The sequence below is a fragment of the Ovis aries genome, chromosome 8 (genome assembly GCF_016772045.2).
Source record: "Ovis aries strain OAR_USU_Benz2616 breed Rambouillet chromosome 8, ARS-UI_Ramb_v3.0, whole genome shotgun sequence".
Classification (NCBI taxonomy): Eukaryota; Metazoa; Chordata; class Mammalia; order Artiodactyla; family Bovidae; genus Ovis; species Ovis aries.
In genome coordinates this window covers 57,141,788-57,166,030 of record NC_056061.1, presented here as the reverse complement: position 1 = coordinate 57,166,030, position 24,243 = coordinate 57,141,788, and the positions used below count along the sequence as shown (strand labels likewise).

General features: G+C 36.0%; 1 protein-coding gene across 1 annotated transcript in view; it reads right to left on the bottom strand.

Moving 5' to 3' along the window:
* Nucleotides 1–1,181: 1,181 nt before the first annotated feature.
* Nucleotides 1,182–24,243, bottom strand: part of ENPP3 (ectonucleotide pyrophosphatase/phosphodiesterase 3) — an 89,760-nt gene continuing 66,698 nt past the window's right edge. Inside the window, exons 18-25 of the mRNA XM_004011325.6 lie at nucleotides 23,375–23,553; nucleotides 21,688–21,739; nucleotides 19,821–19,975; nucleotides 12,760–12,895; nucleotides 10,761–10,838; nucleotides 9,948–10,080; nucleotides 8,146–8,302; nucleotides 1,182–1,448 (exon numbers count right to left, since the gene is read on the bottom strand). Of these exons, the coding sequence (XP_004011374.4) occupies nucleotides 1,278–1,448; nucleotides 8,146–8,302; nucleotides 9,948–10,080; nucleotides 10,761–10,838; nucleotides 12,760–12,895; nucleotides 19,821–19,975; nucleotides 21,688–21,739; nucleotides 23,375–23,553 (1,061 nt within the window). The 3' untranslated portion in view covers nucleotides 1,182–1,277. The remainder of the gene's footprint in view (nucleotides 1,449–8,145; nucleotides 8,303–9,947; nucleotides 10,081–10,760; nucleotides 10,839–12,759; nucleotides 12,896–19,820; nucleotides 19,976–21,687; nucleotides 21,740–23,374; nucleotides 23,554–24,243) is intronic.

Genomic DNA, 24,243 nt, shown 5'->3' with positions numbered 1-24,243 from the left:
ATTATCCAGCTCTTAAAGAGATTGGCTTAGATGGTAAAGAATATGCCTGTAATGCAGGAGACACAAGTTCAACCCCTGGGTTGGGGAGATCCCCTGGAGAAGGAAATGGCAATCCACTCCAGTATTCTTGCCTGAAGAATCCCACGGACAGAGGAGCCTGGTGGGCTATAGTTCATGGAATCGCAAAGAGTTGACACACCCAAGAGACTAACACTTTCACTTAGAAGTTTTGCCCGTCCCTTAAAAATGATAGCATACTATACATGCTATTCTACCACTCTTTGCCCTGCATTTAACAATAGCCATACCATCATCAATATATAGACCAACTTCTTTGTTTATAGCAGTGGAATCACATTCCACTGTTTGTTTAAATAAACTCCATAATTTGCTCACCTGGGCTTACCATTAGCTCACATGGTATTAATGGTGAAATAAAGAACTCGCCTGTCAATGCAGGAAACATGAGATACGAGTTCATTCCCTGGGTTGGGAAGATCCCCTGGAGTAGCAAATGGCAATCCACTCCAGGATTCTTGCCTGGAGAATCCCATGGACAGAGGAGCCTGATGGGCTAGTCTATAGTGTCACAAACAGTTGGACACAATTGAAGCAACTTAGCATGCATGAACATAATTTGCTCAACAAGACTTTTAGGTTATTTTCTGGTCTTTGTATGGAGAAGGAAATGGCAAGCCACTCCAGTATTTTTGCTTGGGAAATCTCATGGACATAGGAGCCAAGCGGGCTACTGTCCATGAGGTCACAAGAGTTGGACATGACTTAACAACTTAACCATCACTACCACTTGGTCTTCATAAAAGATGATACTTTCATGCATTTGTGCAAAGTATATCTGTTGGCACCACTTTTACAAATGAAATTATTGAATAAAGGCAATGTGTATTTTTTTTATTTTAATACATATTTCCTGATTGCTAAGTGTAAAAAGTTTTATAACAAAACTGATGTAGAATTGATTCGGTTCAAAAGTGAGACCTACTTCTTGTACTCTGCTTTCTATTTAGATAATGTTGGGAAGAAAAAGATAGCCAAGGATTATAAATGAGATATTAAGGAAGGAATAACAGCACAGTCTGTGCAAACTGTGTAACTTTAAAACATTATAGTTTTATAGAAATGAAAAAGAGAAAGGAATAATTAAAATTACACAATACAGCTTTTAGTGGAGTTAAGGAAAATAGAAAATTTTATTTTATGGTCTTCAACAGGAAAAAAATCATTCACAATTTGCCAAAGTTGTTTTATATATTAAGTTAAATAACGGTTTCAAATACAGGCAAATATGTCTTTAGTTGCAAAATTTCAGAGACAGGCTGTGCTTTTTCTTGATAAAAGTCAAGTCCAGTAAGAAGTTCCACATCACGCACGCGGGCAGTATGTGCATTGAATCTTTCTTCAACCCAAAGAGATTCTGGTTTATTTTCCTGAAACAGAAAAGCAAAAGATTATTTCCCCTGGAGCATGGTTTTTCATTAACAGAAAATTCTTTTATTACTTAGAAGTTGTCCCTTTTTCCCATGGTTTTTTTGTTTGCTTGTTTTTTTCTCAGGTATATTGACATAGAACATTAAATTAGCTTAAAATATCCAACTCATTGACTTGACATTTGTCCTTATGGTTTTTACTGCCTTAAATCTTAATTTGATAGAGCTAAATTTTGCTGTATGTTAACATAAAAAGAAAGATGCAAGTACAAACTATACAATAGCAAATACAGACTGCCATAAAGTAGAGCCACTTTTATATTTACTTCAGATATAACTTTTTTAAAGAAATGAAACATTAAAGATGAAGTCAGGCCTTACTCAGAGGAAATCATTGTCATGAGTCAGTGTGAATCCAGTCTGTGTGTTTTTTTAACTTTTACTGAACATCAATATAAAATATATAGCATTGATTTACGTTTTCAAACTTATATAAATGATATAAATGAGATTCTATACTTTTTCATTCAATTTTATGTTTGTAATCTATTCATAGTGAAATATCTAAAGCTAGTTAAATCATCTGTTTTTAGCTATGGTTTGTGGCAGCTGAGTTTATATTTTCATTGACATATTGATAGTATTTTTGGCATTATAAATAATAGTGTCATGAATAAATTGGCAAATGTCTTCTATGTTTAAGAACATGAGCTTCAAAAAAAAAAAAAGAACATGAGTTTCTAGAATATATAAACATAGAGTATATGCAACTTTAATTTTACTAAATAGTAAACCTAACACTCCTCAAAGAGTCGGACATGACTGAGCGACTGAACTGAACACTCTTCAAAGTGTATACAACAATCTACACTTCCACTGACAGTGGAGGATAATCCCCATTTCCCCACATCCTTGCCAAACCATGTTGCGAAATAGTGCTTTATCCATGTTTAAAGTTTATTACTCTGAGTATTATTGAGTGTCTTTTCAGATATTTCTTGGCCATTTGACTTTCAGTAGGTTTTTAACTAAATATAAAAAATAGTATATTGAAAAAAATATAAATAGCATAGTAAAAAAACTTTACCATAAACATTATACACACACATATATATATATGGGTTAGTTCAATAATTTGGAGCCATGGATTGCTATGAAATTCCTTATTCTTTATTTTTGACTTTTCTGACAGTCATATGAAGTTGCTGAATTTCTAGCTATTTTTTAAAGTAAGAACGTTTACAAGTTCGTTAATTAGATGAGTCTGCATGGATAACTTTCAATTAACTTTAGCATACTTGTTCACTTGTTTTTTAAATATGCAAGTTTAAAATAGGCAGCTAATATTTGAGCCAGAGGAAGTATAAGAGGAAATCACTGTTTCAAACCTCTAAAGTATTTTTCCAGGTAAGATTCATGAGGTAAGTTATTGTTTGTTAAATAAATATGTGATGTGCTAATTTTAACTCATATTTCCAATGGGAATCAAATTCAGTCTTTTCTTCCTGCCTTCACTCTTTAGGGCTTCCCCCATAGCTCAATTTGTAAAGAATCTGCCTGTAATGCAGGAGACCCTGGTTTGATTCCTGGATCAGGAAGATCCCCTGGAGAAGCGAAAGGCTACCCACTCCAGTATTCTGGCCTAGAGAATTCCATGGACTGTATAATCCATGGGGTGGCAAAGAATTGGACATGACTGAATGACTTTCATTTCACTTTTTCACATTTTATCAACATTGAATGGTTTTGATCACTTTTCCCATAAAGTTTTCTCCCATTTGGCTTTTATTATTCTGTTTTCTCCTGGCTTATTTGGTATCCATCTAACTGAATGTTTAGTGCACACCTGACAATCTTTTGTAAAACTGCAAAGAAATGATCTTAAAGAACAACATAATTATACCTAGGCACGGGTAATACTCAAGCTATTTCATATCAGAAATGAAATGGTTGGTTCACCAGCACCAACCAATCTGAACAGCATTCAGCTATAGACAACTGCTCTAGTGTACCAATGCATCCCAAAAGAATAGAAGCCTTGTGTATATTGAGTTTCTATGAACCACATTTAAATATATGCTTTTGATCATTTACATAATCTATTTATTAATCTATATGTATTATACCTACTACATAAAATTGTATACACCCCAAATAAAACTCAATTTGTAAGTTTTTTGAGGTGATATCAGTTTCAGTGTTTTTTCCTCCTAACTACTTCCTTATTCACTTATATATAGTCTGGTCATTGCTGGCATCACACTAATGAAACCATCTAGACGAGGATCGCCTAACTTAGTGGGATTTTTGTAGCCCTTTCGCTTAGCTGTTTTGAAAGTTCCTTCTTTATCTTTCATAGCTCTGCTCTCTTATTCAATGACACCTTCTGTTTCCTCAGCTTACTTCAGTTTTTTGCCGTCTTGGAAGAACAGACATCTGATCTTTGGGCCTTCTCTCTCTACTTTCTTCTGTTCGGCAATTTCATTTCACTCCTGTGATTTAATACAAAATCTATCTCTATAATTCTGATCTCCTCTAAATTCCATACTTGTATTGTCTTATCCCCAATTCTATTTACAATACAATTGTATGCCCCCAATTACATTTCCAGGCTTCCCTGGTGGCTCAGATGGTAAAGAATCTGCCTACAATGCAGGAGACCTTGGTTCAATCCCTGGGTCGGAAAGATCCCTGAGAGAAGGGAATGGCAACCCACTCCAGTATTTGGCCTGGAGAATTCCATGGACAGAGAAGCCTGGCTGGCTACAGTCCATAGGATTGCAAAGAGCTGGACACGAGTGAACTACCAAGCATACACACAATTACATTTCCAACATATACTAAGTTAAAACACAGATAGTCACGTGGACTTACAGCAACATTCTCCTTTATCTGACAGGAATTTAATAATACAAAGTTAAGGGAAAAAAGAAAAAGGAGGAAGAGGGAAGAAATGATGGAAGAACAAAGGAAGAAAGAAAATAAGAATCAAGTTCTCTACATCAAGTGTGCGGTGGAATTGTGAATCTACCATTTCTACAAATGGTGTCAGTTGCCTCAGACCTCTTGTAGTGTGAGTACTTCCACAGACTCAGTGATTAGAATATTTAAAAATGCAGAATTTTCATATAGTATGACCCTTAAAGCAAGCTAACTATTTCACAATTTCACAATTAAAGCACAATTTCTTGTTCTAATACTAGTGGAAGTGTTGGCAGATTCTACATCACTCAAACAGTGAAGAATCTGTCTGCAATTCAGGAGACCCAGGTTCTATCCCTGGGGCAGGAAGATCCCCTGGAGAAGAGAATGGCAACCCACTCCAGTATTCTTGCCTGAAGAATTCCATGGACAGATGAGCCTGGTGGGCAACAGTCTATAGGGTTACAAAGAGTCAGACATAACTGAGTGACTAACACTTTAACTTTCTTTTCAAGGTATAGCTTGTGTAGGTACTGTACTTTCTTGGTGATTTGATTCTATGTGATTTTATCTGTATATAAGATTTCACTTTATATTGACTTTAGAATGTAACTCCTTCATGAAATGTGATTTTTTTATAATGACCGCCACTTGCTTACTGTTTATCGAGAATTTTTAGGAATCTATATGAAATATTTAATTTTCACAACAACATCATTAGGGGGTGAATTGTTTCACACATTTGAGGAAAGTGACACTCAGCTGTTTCCCCAAAGAGGCCAGATCAGTAAATGAACTCAGATTTTCAACTCCAAAACCCATGCATTTGCATCCTATTCTCTACTGTAGCCTCTTAGGTATTCAACTAGTTTCTCAATTGAAGGACCACGAACAACAAATTTATCTTTCACAAAACAACGGATCATTTTCTGTATTTCTTGGCCAGTCACACCTAAATTTTCAATTACCTGACTTTATTGTCCTGTCTTTCCCTCCTTCATATCAAATTGACAGTCACATGTATCAATGTCACAGCCTCTCTTATAATCATAGCTTGTTTCATATTCAACATATTATGTCTCATGGTTCTGTTTATCCAGTGTCATGCCCTGATTACTATCCTGTCAATTCTTTAAAGTCTTGGAGTATGTCCAGCTTATTGGTCTTCATGTCTTAGTCAATAGAAATGATGCCTTATTAATTTTGAGATCATCTCCACTGTGGATGCAGAGGAAAAGCTTTGTACCATTTGTGCTTTACCTTGACGTGTAGGTGGAATTTTTAACAGATTGAGGAGAAAGCTATTCTAGAAGAGAGAAGCTCATGAGCAAGGACATGGAGGTAGGGAAAACCAAGAGCTGGTCAAGTAATTTCAGGAACTTCAGTTGGCCTGGAAGTTGGGTCTGCAAAGTCAACTGAGGGTAAATTGTGAAAAGCCTTAAGTACAGGCTGGGAGATTTTTGTTGTTTTGGTACAGTACTTTTATTCAGGCTTCCCTGGTGGCTTAGAGGTTAAAGCATCCACCTGGAATGTGGGAGACCTGGGTTTGATCCCTGGGTCGGGAAGATCCCCTGGAGAAGGAAAATGGCAACTCACTCCAGTGCTCTTGCCTGGAGAATCCCATGGAGGGAGGAGCCTGGTAGGCTACAGTCCATGGGGTCGCAAAGAGTCAGACACGACTGAGCGACTTCACTTTCACTTTACTCAGGGTATATAGATAATCAAAGTTTGCAGATGAGAAAATACTCGTAATGAAAAGCTAAATTTTAAGATGAGGAACCTAGTCATGATATACAGAGGTAAAGGTGAAAAGGACAGGAGACAATGAAACTACTTAAAATTCATTTTTAAAAGTCCTAATAGAAGGTAATAAGGGCCTAAACTAGGGATAGGAAATAGTTTCTTCTTTGCACACCCATTATGAGTGGCTACCTAGAACCTCTATGATAAAGAACTATTTATTCCTGATTGAGGGGAAAAGAGTATCATACCAAGAGTATCAGTCACAGAAGTCTGCCACTAGAAGAGGAAGTGCATAATTGCTTCCCCTTGTCTCAACTAAATAAACTTCTGACAAGACAAATAGGAAGAGTGTCAACTATACAACATCTCCTGATAGCTTCTTGTTTGGAAACTCTTCATGGTTCTAGGACTGTGAGTGATCCATTGCTTAGCCTCTGACCTTTGCGCTCCATTTCTAGTCAGTGAAAGCAACCATCAAACACTCAAGCTCAAACCCTATCTTCAAGACTCAGCTAGAGTGTTGCTTTCCTTACCAGAAAGTATTTCTCCTTTGAAATACCTGTCCCTCTTTGTGCCACTTATTTTTCTTTTCTCTATTTGACTAGGCTTCTCAGTGCTAGACTATGAGCCTTTTTTTTTTTGCTATAATTCATATCTGATTTATTTGTGTATTGCCCAGAGTACATAGCATGGTGAAGGCAGTTACATGTTCAATACCTGAAAGAATAGAGAAGAATCTCAACCTGGCCTAGAACTTAAGCTTTAATCCATCGCTAATAGCCTATGGGATTTTCCATGTGAATGCCCATTTCTACAAATCAGATGTGCCTACTCTTAATTATCCTACCTACCTGCCAAAATAGTTCTCATTCCTAACTTCCCTTTCTTTTTCCTAATTGTCTACATTTAAAATCTCTGATTCAGCTTTGACTCTCCATTTTCCTTTGGCTCTTGCATCCAGGCAGTTACCAAGTCCTTCCCTTCATTATCTCCATGGAAAAGTCTTTCTAATCTTTTCACTCCGTTCAAATGATGCCCATCTTTTAGGGCCTTACTTCCACCTCAGTTTATATAACCATTATTGATTATCCCAGCTAGATGTGTTTTGAATTTGAAACAGTATATCCTTATAACAGTATTTGGCAATGAATCCCAACTTTGTAGTGTCTTTTACTTTCTAATTTTTAAAATAATTCTTATATGATCAACTAACCCATTAGTGTGTGTGCATCACATTTACATATATAATTTACATATCAAAGTTATATATGAACTCCTTGAGGGCAGAGACAATATATTCTTCCCTGGTGCATTCTAAAAAGTATCTGTCATGATACTGTACAGTTACAAGGTATTCAATATATTTGTTGAGTGACTTCAGTAAAGACCAATTACCAGGATGCATATTTTTTCTATGAAGAACATATATGAAATCAAAGTAAATATTTACATGTAATTTGCCTTGATCCACAAGATTTTGAAGTGGCCTAGTACATGATATTAAACAAGGAATGTCATTTGAACCAACTTATTTTGTAAATATATGTATATATTTAGGAAAATATACATATATACATAATATATATATATTTTCAGACCTCACGTTTCAAGTTGATGGGATTTTTATATTTATGTATTCATTTAAGAAGCATTAATTTCGTGCCAACATTGGGACAGAACCTTAAGGTATGCATTCAGAATAAAAGATTAATAAGCTACAACCCTTCCCTTATTAGTGAATGTGAGTAAATACATCTAAACAAAATATGTATGACAAGCATATATAAACACATGTTCATGTAAGCATATGCATGTTTACATTAATATTTAAATATGCATGTTTAAATTAATGTTAATTACATAGAGATCAGTAGTCTAAGGGAAAGTTCAAAAATGAGGTCACATTTAGTACGACTCTAACCTAGGAAACACCTAAAATATGTACTGTAGTCAGAACCACCTTATGAAAGCCCAGATGAGCTCTGATGAATCATTTTCTCTGGGCCCAGGGCCTCTCTGGGGGCATACTCACAGGACAACTTTCCACATTGGTAGGTCGATGAGGGATGACAAAGGGTAAGACGTCCAACCAGCCAGTGCAGGCATCAGGGGTTTGGCTCTGATTTTTACAACTAGTCAACACCACGAAGTAGTGCGTTGGAATGGGAACACTGGTATTGACTGCATAGCTAAAAGCATAATTGAAAACATTTGATGTTATTGTACTTTTGCTTCTGAAGATTATGTGTCTATATATATAGATTTTTTAAAGAAACACCAAGGTAAAATTATAGCTAAAGAAAGTAAATAAATAGAAAATATAAAATCTTATCACACATTTTTAAACCTTATTGAGCCAGAATCAAGATTTACAGAAGTCCAAGCTTGGTCATTCTACCATGGAAAATATTAGAATACAAAGAAAAGCAGAGCATGATATTCTGCCTCCCAGTTTTGTTGACTTTATACTTTCTAGTGACATTTCCTAATAGAGCAGGGGCTGGGAATGAAGGATCTGGGATTCCAAGACTAGCTGCACACTTCTACTAGGCATTGGATGTGTACTAATCCTCTAATATTCTATGACTTTCTAAGTTTCCTCAGCTTTAACATGGAGGTGATCCGGTGGTACCATTTTCACAGCATAGACAGGGATAAATTCATACAACTGATCTGACAGCCCTTTAGTCTCAGATAACAAACATAAAAGTGCCTTTAAAAGTTTCAAGTACCAAATAAAGGTAAGCTATTAGTGCGAGTCCACTAACAGGAAAATGAACTGGTATAAGTATGGTATAACTGGTATAACTATGTTACTGTGATTTAGAATCAGAGCTAGACTGCCTGGGTTCTGGCTTTACTACTTAGCTATGGAACTTACACAAGTTTCTTAACCTCTCTGTGCTTCAGTTTCTTATTCTAAATGGGAGCTAATGGAATCTAACATGAGGATCTTTCTCAGATTAAATAAAGTATCTGTAAATGCTTAGAAGCATACCTAGGATGGAGTAAAGTGCTATCACAGCATTTGCTAGAATTATTAAATGGAGAAAGACAGGATCAATAAACACTGACATAAGGACAAGGCAAACAAAATTTAAAAGGTGACAAGCTTAATTAGTGGTCATAAATGTTATCTTATCAGAAGGTATAAGTAGAGATCATTGTTTTACATGGTCTAGGCTTAGACATTACCATAGTTTAGTACAGTCTGTTTTGATAATATAAAAATCATGGATGACACTTCAACTCTCTGTTCCTGTGACCTGGATTCAGGAGTAATTCTTAGAAATCTATAAGACTAGGTTTAGTACAAAAATATACAGCTTAGTTTACAAAGACAGTTGTAAATATAAATTTTATAAAGATAAACAGGACTAGTTTTCTACAGGACACTATAATCTCTCCTGGGAGATACTTTCATGAATCATCCACTATTTGAAATATTGGGCAATATTTTGAATAGTCACTTCTTGATTTTTTTTATTTATTGCTGAACTGGTTCTCTACTTTCTGATAGCACAGTGGGCATTCCCTGCTTCCTTAGCTGCAACAAAACTATGTTTTCCTTTCTCATTAGTTTAGAAATTTTCCAAATAAAAAATTTGCTAAACCTTTCCTGGATATTCTTTTCTTTGCCTGTTGGTTTAAATCTTTACCATATAAAATTTTTGTGAATTCTTTTGATAGACTAGTTGAAAATAGTCAACAATTATATCTCTACATAAATATGTTATATAATAGAATACTGAGTTTTAATTTAAAATATTTAGGTTTCCTCTTATGATACCCTATTGCTAAATCAAAATGTCCATTTGGTTTCAAATTACTTACGCTGCAATTTCATCTGGAGCATCAAAATGGCCATCATAATCATAATCAAATATTGGTCCACTAACCACATTGACTCCATTTCTTTCCGTGGCATATTTTACAAGGAGAACACTATGGAAGTAATTCCACATGGCTAAAAATAAAGGAATAAAGTGTTTAAAATATCTACCTTTATTGAACATGGAAATATTTTCTATTATAAACAAGTACATTTAAATAGCATCCAATTCTACTTCAATACTTGTCAGTGGTCATTGAGGAATTCTGCAAAACAGTCTAAGCAGCAAAACTAAATAGCCACATCCATGGTAGATATTGTTGTTGATGTAGTTGTAGTCTTGAAATTATAGTTAAATATGTCTCCGAAGGCCTTCTGAGGGCTGAATTGCTTTGGAGACAGTATTAAACAATGAGCAGAACATACATGCTGCCTTTTTAATTATGACTCGGGATGAACACATTTCATTTACTTATGGAGAGTGTCAGAAAAATTTTATTTTGTATGGAAATAATACATTTGCATTATTATATACAATTGTATATATAAATACAAATGTGTACAATTTTTTAAAGTTTTATTTTGTGATTATCTCTTTACAGTAAAATTAGGATTAAAATATTATCAAATTTCTAGCAACAAGTCACCCAAAGTTCAAGTAAGGTGAAAAGAATTTATGTTAAATATCCTTCCTGTTTCAATATTTAAAACATAAGAACAAAATGACTAGTAACATAAACAAATTTCAGTTAAGGATGTGTCTAGTTCAGAAATTCAAAGAGTCACCAAAATTAATAATCTAAGTATATACTTACTTTTGAATGCTTCATACATAGGGACCAAATTACTTGTAATTAAAGCATCATATTGACTATTGGAAGTTCTATTGTTTGCTGCAAAACAAATAAATCTTATTAACTCTAGCTACAAAAGAATATATAGCATTCTATATAATAGGCCTATTACTATTACATATTAATGTAAATTTATTAACACACAAAACACAGAGTCACAAAGCACTCTCTGGTAGACGTCATTCATAATTCAGGCAGTCTTATGCATCTGATACCTTGCAGATGGTTGGTGACCCTCAAGAAGATATGTCCATGTCTTATCGTCCCATCACCTCAGAAGGTGATAGGTAGGAAAATAGTGTCTTCACAAATGTAATTAAATTAAGGCTTCAAGATAAGATTATACTGAATTTACTAAGAAAGTGAATGTTTTAGTTGCTCAGTTGTGCCCAACTCTTAATGCAGCCCACCAGGCTCCTCTGTCCATGGAATTCCCTAGGCTTTGTAATTGGCTATGAAGACTCAGGGACATGACGTCTAGCAGAGTGTGTGCTGGGTGTGTGTACTCTGGACCCAGAATCCTGGGGTTGGAATCCCAGCTCTGCTGCCCACCAGCTGACCCACTTGGGCAATATGCCATGTCCCTCTGTGCTTCATTTGTCTCATAGCATCTCTCGCTGAAATATTGAGAGGATTTAAATTCCTGCAAGCCTATGAGTGTTTCTTATAACACTATTTTTATTTAAACTGCACTTGGCTACCTTAACTAATACTCTATTGAAAGGCCAATGTATGGGCACCGAAAGGCAAAGAGAAGCAAGATTTTTTGGCTTTTTTCTTTGAGATTTCAGATGCTGTTCACAGTCCTCAGACCCTCTATAACTTTTCTACTTTTTAAATTAAACTCTGAAAGTTGGAAAGTCAATAAACATTATCTTCTTTTCAGAGAAAAATAAGAATTTGCCCAGAATGGAATTGCTAACAGAATTTGTAATGAAAAATTAGAAGGGAGTTTCATTCTAGCCTTGATATTTTTTGAGACAAGCTGTTTAGCTTTTAATTTCATTTCCTTATCAAGGCAAACATTTATAAATCAACCAATATCTTAAGGCTTAACAGACACTATTTTATGGGTCAATTTAAAAATTTTTGTGTATCAAATGTTGCAACTATTTCAGATTTGTCCTAGGGTTTACATACATTTGATGGAGCTCTAATTGTCTCTAGAGATTATAGTAAGATACATCAGTTTATTATCCTAATTCTGTTAGGAATTTTGCATCAATGTAATACTTGCTTTCATTGAGCCTTTTCTCTCCCACTGTAAGCCTCAGAATCTCTGAATTATAAATCTCTAAAGTGACCTCTTTGGTTATGGCTTCCAGAAAACTGAAGCCAAATATCTGGAGAAAACCCTTTCCCAGAAGTTAAAATTGTTGAAAATCTCTTGAGTAAATTAAGGAAATGACAACCCTTGCTGAACAGAGAAGAGATTTAAGTTTTAGAAAAATCATACCGGCTTTTGCACATTCCCAAGAGAAAAACTTTCTGAAAAAATATTTCAAGTTCATTCAGCTGCTTAATCCGCAGTTTAAAGCTGTTGGGTATACAGCGTGAGCAAAAGGCCCAAATTCCAGGCTAATTTGTCTTCATACTCACAGCTGCATTCTCCATGCAAGCCTTAGCTTTGGTCAGTCAGCAGGAAAAAAAAATTGTTTTTTTAAACGCTTGTGTCCTTCTCCAAAGAGACTTCAGTTTTAAAATTAAACTTAAACCTGCCGAACTCTCTGAACATCTGGGCCAGATCAGAGCTGATGTGTGGTTCCCAGTGCAAAATTTATTAGTTTTTATTATAGCTGTTGCACTGCTCCAGGCTGGCCCACAACCACTGGAAACCTCCTGGGCAGTTAGTTTAGCCCAAGCAGGTAGTTTTGGTGGGGAGCATATGTTTAAGGCACATGCCCACATCCAGCTGATGAGGGCTTTCTAAGCTGCTGCTCTAAAAAAGAGTTATACAAACCAGGAGGATAGAGGAAGCCGTGGGTGATATTCTTGTCTGCTAAAGAGAAGGAACAATTCTGGCTCTCAGAAGGAGCCACCCTGACATCAGCCCGCAGACAGTCTGGGACAGTGGGAGGAAGAGGCGATGTGTCTCCCTGTTGAAAGAGAGAAGAGAAGAAAAAAATGACGCCCACGTGTGGCTCACCCGTCCCCTTATATGGTTTGTAACTTCCCTAGAATGTTTTTCACTTAACCTTTTCCTATTTTCTTAGTGAATCAGGTCTACGCAAGCGATGGAAATGGATGTCTTCAGCAATGTTTTCTTCTGTGGTTCCCTTCTGGTTAGGGACACAGGGAGGGCAAATCAAATACACTTTGGAAAGGATTATTTGCAGAATAAAACCTGAACTGAGTACAGAGAAGTAATGAGAGCTACTGCTAAACATCCAAATCCTTTTCGGAATCTAACTTTTAGGTGGTAATTTATATTGTGCTTGCAATTAAAAATTTAAAATAAATATAAACAATTTATTTTTAAAATATAGATAGAATTAAGAATAGTATTCTTCAATTGAACAAGAATTTCTAGTGTTACCTAAGATTAACTTAAAGAAGCTATAGTTGTATGAATTTACTTAATTGGGAACTTTAATAAATTTGTAGCTATGCTTTATTGATTATGAAATATAAGAATTTTTTAATTTTCTTTGCAACTTTAAAGAATGACACAATAATTTATTTACTAGCTGGTGTCCTATAAATGTGCCACCTAAGTACTTAAGGTGATATAGTATTATATAATCATATTTTGATTAGCATATGAGTATATAAACATTTTGCTATTCATTTAAAATTTTCAGAGATTTTGATTCATAAGCTCTCTATTGCCCACTGCGTACTTATTTTTTTTAAATTATTTCACAATTTATAAAAGAGAAGATTAAATTAAATTAGAATGTTCTTCCTCTATTCACTATATTGTGTTAAAAGCAAAAATTAGCTATGATGTCTAATAAGGGGGTTGCAAGAGTTGGACTCAACTCAGTGACTAAATCATGACTACCTCTAAAACATATGTGGTGATTATTTTATTAATATAGGCATATATCAAGTCATCACATTATACACATTTTATGTCAATTATATCTCAATAAAGTTGGGGAAAAATAAATAAAATGCACAAGATCAGTTAACAAAGGAAAAGGCAAGTTACACTGTGTGTTATCCCCAAGATGAGATATAGAACAGATGGGAGATGATGAGGGGAAGGACAAGTAGAGAAAGTACCCCTAACATACTGCAGTACTCCGGTTGGAAAAAACTATACAGAAGTTGAGTAAATTTCTCAACTTGATTGTACACAAACATTTATCTTTGCTTCCTTCTGAAATCCTACTAAAAGAACAGTAATAATAAAGACACATAAGAGATGATAAAAATTTTTCAGAAACAGGAAGTTTAAGAAACGTATTTGTTTACTACTGTAACCTTGACTTGGTAAGCCAGTGAACATGGACAAGCAACAGCCTGTGGTTGGGGAAAGCCCAAAGAAGCTGATTCTTACTGTAGGACACCAGAGGCATAGAACTTGGGAGTCTCCTAACGACAGGGGATGTGTGTAAAGTTGGAAAGAAGAGGATAGGTTGAAAGTCTGTAAAAGAGGCCAGACAGAATGTTTGCTCACTGGAGAGGCTGAACCAGAAGGACAACCAGGCTAAAGCACACGTCCACAGCAATGGAATTAAATTTAAAAATCTATGTACTGAATGGTAAGATTCCCTCCTGTCTCATCGTCCCTGTGTATGTTGATTCAGATTAGAAGTGTCCTTTCTTTGGAAAACAAACCAGCCTGAAAAGAAAATTAGATACAATTGAGAATCTCCAACGAGATGTCTGGTCCTCCTAATTCATCTATAATGGAGCCTATAGCTTAGTGTTTCACCCTTAAAACATGAGCTGACAGCCAGGGACCATCAGATATATTCGTTGGGGTTGGGAAGAGGAACCAAGAAGAAAAACAGACAATGCAGAGAGTGGAAGAAAACTCTCTTCTTAGCTAGATGAGTGTACATATGGTATCATAAAGAAAGAGCAGAAAGCATTTTTAAAGGAAGGAGATAAGAGAAAGTGCTCTTGGGATTTAAAAATATGACACTAAAATTAATTATCTACTACCTAGTATTTTGAAACTGTTCCTATTTCCTGGCCTCGTAATACCAGTTCAAGGAATCTATCTCAAGGAAACAATCAAAGATGCAAAGATTTACAAAGAATTGTATCACAGGATTATTTAAAATGGTGAAAATTTTAAAACAACCTCAATGTTCAGCAATAGTCCAAAGAAATACTGCCTCAACAAACTATTACACAAATTTTTAAAAAATGCTTCTGAAGAACATTTAGGGAAAAGGGGAAATGATCATGTTCTAATATTAGGTGATAAAAAACAGAATATGTAATCCTATAAAAAGCAGTGTGTTACATTTGTATGTATGAAGTGTATACCATAAGGCTGTGTAATAATGCATATACATCCACATCCAATAAAGAAATTATTAGTTCTGAAAAAAAATAAAAATAAAAATATGACAGCAGAAATAAAATTTTCAATAAGCTCTAGAAAATGAAATTGCAGCTGTTTCTCAAAAAGTGAATTAAAAACAAGAGATAGAAAAAAGGGAGAAGCATATACAAACATTAGAAGTCTAATATAATATTAATTTTGAAGAAAACACATTTCTAAAATTCTAAAGCTATTCCATAATTATGCATATTATTTAGAATAAAAACATTTTGAGATGCACATTTGAGATGAAGTCTCAAATATATATCTTCCCTTCTTCCTTTCTTAGGAAGCTCCTCAGTGATAAAGCCACCAAAACAAGGAGTAGATTAAGAAATATGAAGGTATTTGTTTTAGATACAGTATATCCACTCTCACCATTTATTTCATTGTCCTGTTGGTGATGGACACTAGAATGCTAAAAGCATTTGTTCATATTCTTTCAAAAACATAAATTGAATAATTCTGAATGACCAGGTTCCTTTGCTTGGTAGAAAGGGGCACATAAAGATGTTGCAGGGACTTCCCTGGTGGTTCAATGGTTAAGACTTCATGCTTCCATTGCAGAGGGCAGGGGTTCAGTTTCTGGTGAAGGAGGTTCTGCATGCCACTAGGTACGGCCAAAAAAAGATGCTGCAAAGTGAGAGAACCAGGGAGACTTACAGCTAACCCAGTAAACCATACGGACACCCAGAATATTGAGTTGATGTTTCATCCTGCCATCTTTTCTGAGTTCCTTAGAGTTTTTTTAAGTCAGAGGATAGAAAGTCAGGAAAACAATAAATAGAACTCAGACACTCAGATGAAATCTGAACTCTCTAGCTCTCAAAATTCTTCAAGGGAAGTAGATGATGAACACAGACAGGAAAGTGAGATACTTTCTGGTTGGGCATGAAGACAAAGCAGAACTTAAAAAGGGATAAAATTATTTTTATTGAAATTATAAACTCTCCTTATCTGTAGGCTGAATGTCAAAGCTAAAACATATTTATAGGAAGATGGAAGAACTGCTGTCTTGCTTTATGGTAAGAATAACAATTATACACGTTTTAAAATTATTTTTCTGGTCATATCATTTTTTTTTCTATAGGGAAAAATATTTATTATAGTTCAAAAAAATCTTTTGCAATACACAACAATGTCCCTAGTTTTTAAAGACTCACAAAACATATTTGGGTCATAATTTATAATATCACTGCTAACAAGCTTTAGAAACAAAAAAGGCTTTGTAAAAATTCCATCATTTGAAATTTATACATATGTATACACGTGTATATATATGTATATATATATCCTTCTCCCTATATATAGGCAGAGGGAGATATCTTTCAAAGTGTCCTTGATTTTCTACTCTGAAAAAGCCCTTTGACTTCATAGTCAATTTCTGAATTGTATATGCTAAATAACAATTGTAATTTTTGCTATTATTTTAAATTTTCTACCTAGCAACAACAACAACAAAAACAAACACTTTACATCTTCCTGCTGAGGAAGCACAAAAGCAAAATCCTTATACAGTCTGATCAACCTTAAACGGTTTTGAAGCAATTGCTCTAGGACCTTGATTTCAAATCACAACTACTTCCCCAAAACTCTTCTGAGATAATAACAACAACAATTAGAAAACCCACCAAAGCCACAGAAAAACAAAAGCTCCATAAAACTTAAAAACACAAGCCAATTGGGTCCACGCTCCAAAAAGTGCTTATTTAAAGTCTGATTTTTCAAACACAGAGCTGATTTACAACATTTTTTATGTGAATCTCAAAACATCCTTGTATGTAATTTTCTTGAACCACAACATACTAACAGAGTAATTTCTGAATTAGAAAGCAGAAAATTGCTAGAATTCCATCCTGTCACATGGAGGGAGAAATACACAAGCAGTTCTGTGGGACCAGTGAAAGGACAGGAACTTTGGGTAACAAAGACGCTCGTTTTAAAACAATAACAAAAAAAGAATTGTACTAAACTCCTAGTCTGAGCCCACTTAAAATCTCTCTGCCTCTGGTTTCCGCTAAAGCTCATATAAATTCAGGAATGCAAGACAGCAGGGGAAAGTATTAGAAACATAAACATTCCCCTTACCAGCACATAATCCCAGGTACCTAGATTTTTCAAAAGAGAATTGACTAATAAAACTGGCCATGAACATACTGCCCCTCTCAAAATCAAAAACAAACAGAAATTAGTTTTAAGGAATGAATAACTTCATATTTGTTTCATAATATGCTTCACAGTATGTTCACTGTATGAAAATCACAAATAACTGAACACTGTGCCTATTAAGAAATTGATGTCGCCATTAACCATACATATGAACTCAGGTAACTTTGTAAAATATTTGCCAACACTGGAAAACAACATGAGTGCTTGTCTACCACTGGCCACAATTAAACCATTGTCAGCAGGAGAGTTGGCTTTGAGAACAAATAAAGCCTTAATTAGTTGTGGGAAAACATGCTTATTTTTCTCCAAAACTCTTGAATTGGAATAAGAAGAGTAAATAAACTGGATACCACCGGTTACTTCCTTTCCATAAAAAGAGATGGAATATCTGTATCCTTAGCAAAGAACAGTAATAAGTAGGGGTTTGTCATCAGAATCTTTGTATCTAAAATACCAATTTTCTCTACAAAAAATAGCTTCCTGATTATTTACCTTTGTGGTTGGGAGTACTGCTTTCTCTTTAGCTCTTTAAAAATAACGGTTGGGATTAATTTATCCAGTGTATTCACTTAGTAAACATTTATGGTCCTGGGGAATGCCTTAAATAAAACCATTCCTGCCATGAATGAGTGCTTGGGTTGATTTTTGGCAGATTGATTTTTGCTTTTATTTATTTTTCCCTAATTGTTAATGAGGTTCAATTGCTTGGTCCATATCTTTTGCCCATTTATTAAGTAAGATGCTTGTGATTCTCTTGTTTATAGGCAGAAATTTACAGCCTGTTCTGGATCCTAAGTACTATTCTGTATACTCATCACTTATGGTGGTGCCTTAGTCACTAAGCAGGTCCAAGTGCTTGTGACCCCATGGACTGTGGCCTGCCAGGCTCCTCTGTCCATGGGATTTCCTAGGCAAGAATACTGGAGTGGGCTGCCATTTCCTTCTCCTGTATACTCATCATTTGCTTCTTATATGAAACGCAAATCCATCCATAACTTAGTTTTTTGCCACACATTAATGTAAATTAATCAATTTCCTTTGAATTATTTTAGTTTTTGTTGTTGTTCTATGTACTAAGAATTCCTTCCTTATCCTAAGGCCATAGAGATATACACAAGAGAAAATATGGGTTTGCTGTTCACATCTGGGTCTATAATTTCACCAGTAATTTAATTTTGTATATGATGTCAAGTAAGGAGATGAGATCTTTTTTTTCTTATGGAAGCCAATTGTCCCAGTGACATTAATTGAAAAGGAGTTTGCCAAATAGTAGAAAAGAACAGAGGATTGAAACAATTGGATTCTCAACTTCAATCTGGAGAGACCTGACCCCTATTATACGCATATAAGTCTAGCCTGACTTCTTAGAGTGCTAAACCCTATAGGAGAAAATTACCTCTTATTCACGTTATGTTTATTGTACCTACCATGGTATACAACAGATAGTATAGTATTTTAAAGTAATCAAATAAATAACAAAACCTTTTATAAATAAATTACCATCACCTCTTAGGTGCACCCACCAATACTTGGGAAATACCAAATGAAACATGTGCCTCTGTACTTCCTGTTGCTTCTCTTTGAAATCTTTTTTCTGCCTGCCACACCAGTTGGCCAACTGGCCTGTAAACACTCTACTTTCTTCAAGCAAAACACCAAGTATCCCTCTTTTGCACTCATGTAGCACCTGCAAGTATTTGCAAGTAAAACCTGGGACACTGTCTTACAAGCCACAGGCCCAGTGGGCTCCTTTTGGTATCTCTACTGGAAATCAAAATTCCACATTTAAAATGTCAAAGAACTACAAATTGGGTCATTTGTAGTGATGTGGATGAACCTAGAGTCTGTCAAACATGGTAAAGTAAGTTAGAAAGAGAAAAATGAATACCAGATCTTAACCCATATGTGGAATCTAGAAGAATGAAACTGATGAACCTATCTGCAGGGCAGGAATAGAGAGAGACGCAGATGTAGAGAACAGCTTGTGGACCCAGCAGGGGAAGGAGAGGGTGGCATGAATTGAGAAGGCAGCACTGATACATACACACTAGCATGTGTGAGACAGGCAGCTAGTTGGTAGCTGCTGCACAGCAGAGGGAGCTCAGCTCAGTGCGCTCCGATGAGAGAAGGGTGGGATGTGGGGGCTGGGCGGGAGGTTCAAGAAGGAGGGATGTATGCACACATATGGCTGATTCACACTGTTGTACAGCAGAAACTGATACAACATTCTAAAGCAATTATAGTCCAAGTTTAAAAATGAATTAAAAAATAGTATCACTCCGAAAGAAAAACCAAACAAACTACAATTTCTTTCCAGCCTCTGTGGACCAATGAACGTGGTAACTTACTGGTTTAGGGACCGTATACGAGCTCCAAAGCGGCATCCTGAGAGTTTTGTCAAATCCACTGACATATTCCTTGTGATAAAGGAGACAGGGCTCCTTGTTCTTCTGTATAAGCCTGGGCCTCCCAAATGGCAAATTTAGTTTCTCTGTTGCTGTTACTAAAATAAAAATAACATAAAATAAAAATGTGAAATTAGCAAATGTTTCTATTGCACAGCCTGGCTCTGAGCTCTTGGCTCAGATGGTAAAGAATCTGCCTGCAATGCAGGAAACTCAGGTTTAACATCTGGGTCAGGAAGATACCCAGGAGAAGGGAATGGCAACCCATTGCAGTAAATAATTGTTGCCTGGAGAATTCCATGGACAGAGGAGCCTGGCAGTCTACAGTCCATGGGGTCTATGCATAGAAACCACCCATCTCTGATGGATTACTATTTTCCAGGTACTCTGGATACGACTGAGTGACTTCACTTTCACTTTTCACTTTCAAGCATTGGAGAAGGAAATGGCAACCCACTCCAGTGTTCTTGCCTGGAGAATCCCAGGGACGGGGGAGCCTGGTGGGCTGCTGTCTATGGGGTCGCACAGAGTCAGACACGACTGAAGTGACTTAGCAGCAGCAGCTGGTAACTCTTTTTCTTATTTAACGTCTTTGAGTCTAACAACAACCCTATGAGGTAGGTGTTATTATTCCATTCTACAAATTATGAAACTAACTTAGATAAATTACTTAGCTAAACAGCTAACAGTTCACAAGACATACTTGAAGAAATAAAACCTTAAAATTAAAAGCATATACTTATAACAAAGATTAATCACTTTACTTATTGTCCTAGGAAAGAAATTGGAATTTTATTAAAAGTATGTCCTAATATATTTATTCTTTTTTGTTTGCCATTACAACCTAGATTTCATCAAGCACTGATGGCTAAAAGTCCTGCAAAGTATTTATGCCATGGAATAACAGTAGATTATAAGATTATCAAAATAGCCAACATATTTCCTGAACTTTTACTGTGTGAAAAGCACTATTCTAAGTACAGACATATGTTAACTCATTTAATCTTCATAACAGGCCTAAAAATAGGTATTTCCAATTTACAAATGACAAAACAGGCCTAGAGAGTTTGGTACAAGAATACTTAAAAGACAACATGTTGACAATAGTTAAGAATACAGTATTTCGCATTTGAAACTGACCGAAAGCAGACTTTTAAAACCCTCATTACAAGAAAAACAAGTATAACTGTGTATGGGGACAGATGTTAAATAGACTTATTGTGATGGTCATTTCACAATAAATACAAATATCAAATCATTATATTGTATACCTGAAACTACTATAATGTTATATATCAGTTATATCACAATTAAAAAAATTTTAAGTAAAAAATAAAAGAGATAACAGGTAATAATTACATTACTTCAGACCAGACACTTCTAAATTCTTTCTACCCATCTGCTCTTTTAATCTTTACAGTTACATGAGATGAGTACTATTGTTATAGATGAGAAGTCTGAGATACAGAGAGGTTAAGTAATCTGGCTCAGGTTACACAGCTGGCAAGCAGTAGACACAGGACTTAAACGCAGGCAATTTGTCTTTTCACATCTGAAAAAAGTGAATAGAGGACTATAGGTGATGCATAGCCGTTTCAAGGAGTCTGTCCCATCCTTGGAACCATTGTAACTACTGCGTGCTTGTGATGTTATGATTAGATCTGCGGCATTTTCCCCTCCTGTGTGTTGACAATAAAATCTTCATGGTCAGAAGAGACTGTAAGCTTATTTCAGAGAAGCCCCCAAAAGACAATATGGTGTTTTGTTAGGGCTAAACAACAAAGATTTAATATAGTTTCTATTGACTTACTTTCATCTTGGGTGAGATTTAGCATTTGATTCACACGTTCAAGGTCAGAATTCTGCAAGATAATGTGGGAGATGGGGAAGAAGTGAATCAAAGTAACAACATATGTTTTACAAGGTACCAAGATTATTTCTGTAGTAATCGCATAAATGTTTTACTACTGAACAAAAAAGTCAGATTAACTTGAGTTTAAATACCAGTTATTTCACTAACTTAAAGATATGGAGATATTACTATTCGCAGGAATACATTTTTTGTGTGGGAAGTTGCAAAGAAAAAATTGATAAGGCTGATCATTTTGACTGTGATTGGAATCAACTACTAAGCTGGGATGACAACATCCCAGGGCTTCTCACGTTTTAATATATGTGCATGCAACTCCTTTGAGGGTCTTGCTTCAACGCGAATTTTGGTTCGGTGTATGCCTGAGCTCAGTAGGGCCTGAGATTCTGAATCTCCAGTCAGCTTGCAAGTGATGCAGATGTTGATCCTGGGACCACACTTTGAGCAGGAAGGGACCTTCCTTGCAGAGAACTTGTGTTTTCCAGCCAGATAGACTGAGCTTCTGAGACATTGGACAATTCATCTAACTTTTCAGAGTCCTCTTTATCTCTAAAGAGGGGAATAAAACACCTGCTTCATGACATTTATTTTCATTACTTTAAATAGTGGTTCTACTGAGGTTATCTGGAGCAGTAGGAAACCCACACCTTTACTCTGATCTTCAGTGTAGATTAGATTTTTTGCAGGAAGCTTAGATTTTTGTTCCTTTAAATCGTTTTTGGTTGGTAATTTATTTATGCCCTTATTTCTGTGATATAATGTTATTTTGAGGATTAGAGAATGGAAAGTCTTCCCTGTCCCCTGAATGTAAGAAACAATTCTTACCTGAGGCAGCAACTGATTACTTAGCTTTACAACCACCCTTGGAACTTGGCATCAAGTGTACCTTGACATTAGTTTGAGCTTGATAGACTCCTGATAACTGCACTCCAACTCCATTCTGAAATCCCAGCCCCACCCATGTGCTCCAATTCATGCAGAGGTGTAGGGGCTTTCTCCTTGTATTTTGAGTTCCTGTTCTGATTACTAGCCTTTGGGAAACCCCTCTTAGTACTGGAATCTCACCTTGTTGAGAGTCTCCAGGAATCTGAAATCCTACTCCTGAACTAGTTTTGGCACTTGACCACGAAAAAGACCTTCCCAGCGCTGACTGTCAACCAGTGTCCAAGCATTGATCAAATACCTCCCACTGAAAATGCTAGACTTCCTGCTGATCAGACTCGACACCACCTACTCTAGTGGGCGTGTCTGATACTAGATCTCAGTCCTTGGCCCCTCTAGGTATTATTGTTCTGAAATAAGCAAGTTTGACCATATGATTCTTGAGCTGTAGGAGAGGTATTTTATGACGGAAATCAAAGAGAGCCCCAGGATTCCACTGTTTTGAATGATCAGGGACAGTTAGCCCACCATAGAGTAACAATTGCCAAATAGTGCTTTCCAGTTTACCAAACATACTCAAAAACTTAATCTTGCAATGTATTTTTTATTTCCAGATAAGGTTCAGAGAAACCACATACTCATTTAGTAAACATCTGAGCTAAATTAGAAACCTGGTTGTTAGCTACCCTGGTTATGGATGAGCTTGCCCTTTACACTCTTATGGATCCATAAAGTTATTACTTACATTTTGTAGTCTGGGGCATGAACATGCTAGAGTATCTGTGGGCAATGGAGCAGTGAAGCCACAAACAGAAAACCTTGACAATTCCTCTGCGTGGGATGGTTCATAAAAAGGCACCTTCAGAAGATGGTTTAAACTACCATGGGTACCATTGTTTGGTGCTGGTTGAATGTGTAGCAGATCTGTTTAAAAAATAAATTCAAAGGAGTTTTAAATGAGAAGGCAGCAACATCTATGCAGAAGATGATAGAAAGCAAACACCTGCTATTTACTTCTTTAATAAATTCTGCTGTATATGCCATTTGGTTTACCAGCTTTCCCTTTCCTTCCCAATTTACCTACCTCATCTTTCTAGAAAATAGGAACCAAAAAAAAAAGAAAAAAAGAAAATAGGAACAGTTGCTCTAAATGAGCCACAGGAATATTCATGAACTGTTTCTGTTCCTCCAGAGAAAAGTATCTTTGCTTAAATGGTCACTTTATGCCTTAAGCATATCCTGGATTTCTAGCATAAAAAGCTCTGAGAAGGCAATGGCACCCCACCCACTCCAGTACTCTTGCCTGGAGAATCCCAGGGATGGGGGAACCTGGTGGGCTGCCGTCTATGGGATTGCACAGAGTCAGACACGACTGAAGCGACTTAGCAGCAGCATAAAAAGCTATACTTTTGGTAAGAAAAATTTTGTATGCTTAGTCGCTCAGTTGCGTCCAACTCTTTGCGACCGCATGGATGGCAGCCCATCAGGCTCCTCTGTCCATGAGATTCTCCAGGCAAGAATACTGGAGTGAGTTGCCATTTCCTTCTCCAGGGGATGTTCCTGACCCAGGGATTGAACCCAGATTGAATCTTCATTGCAGCGGATTCCTTAACT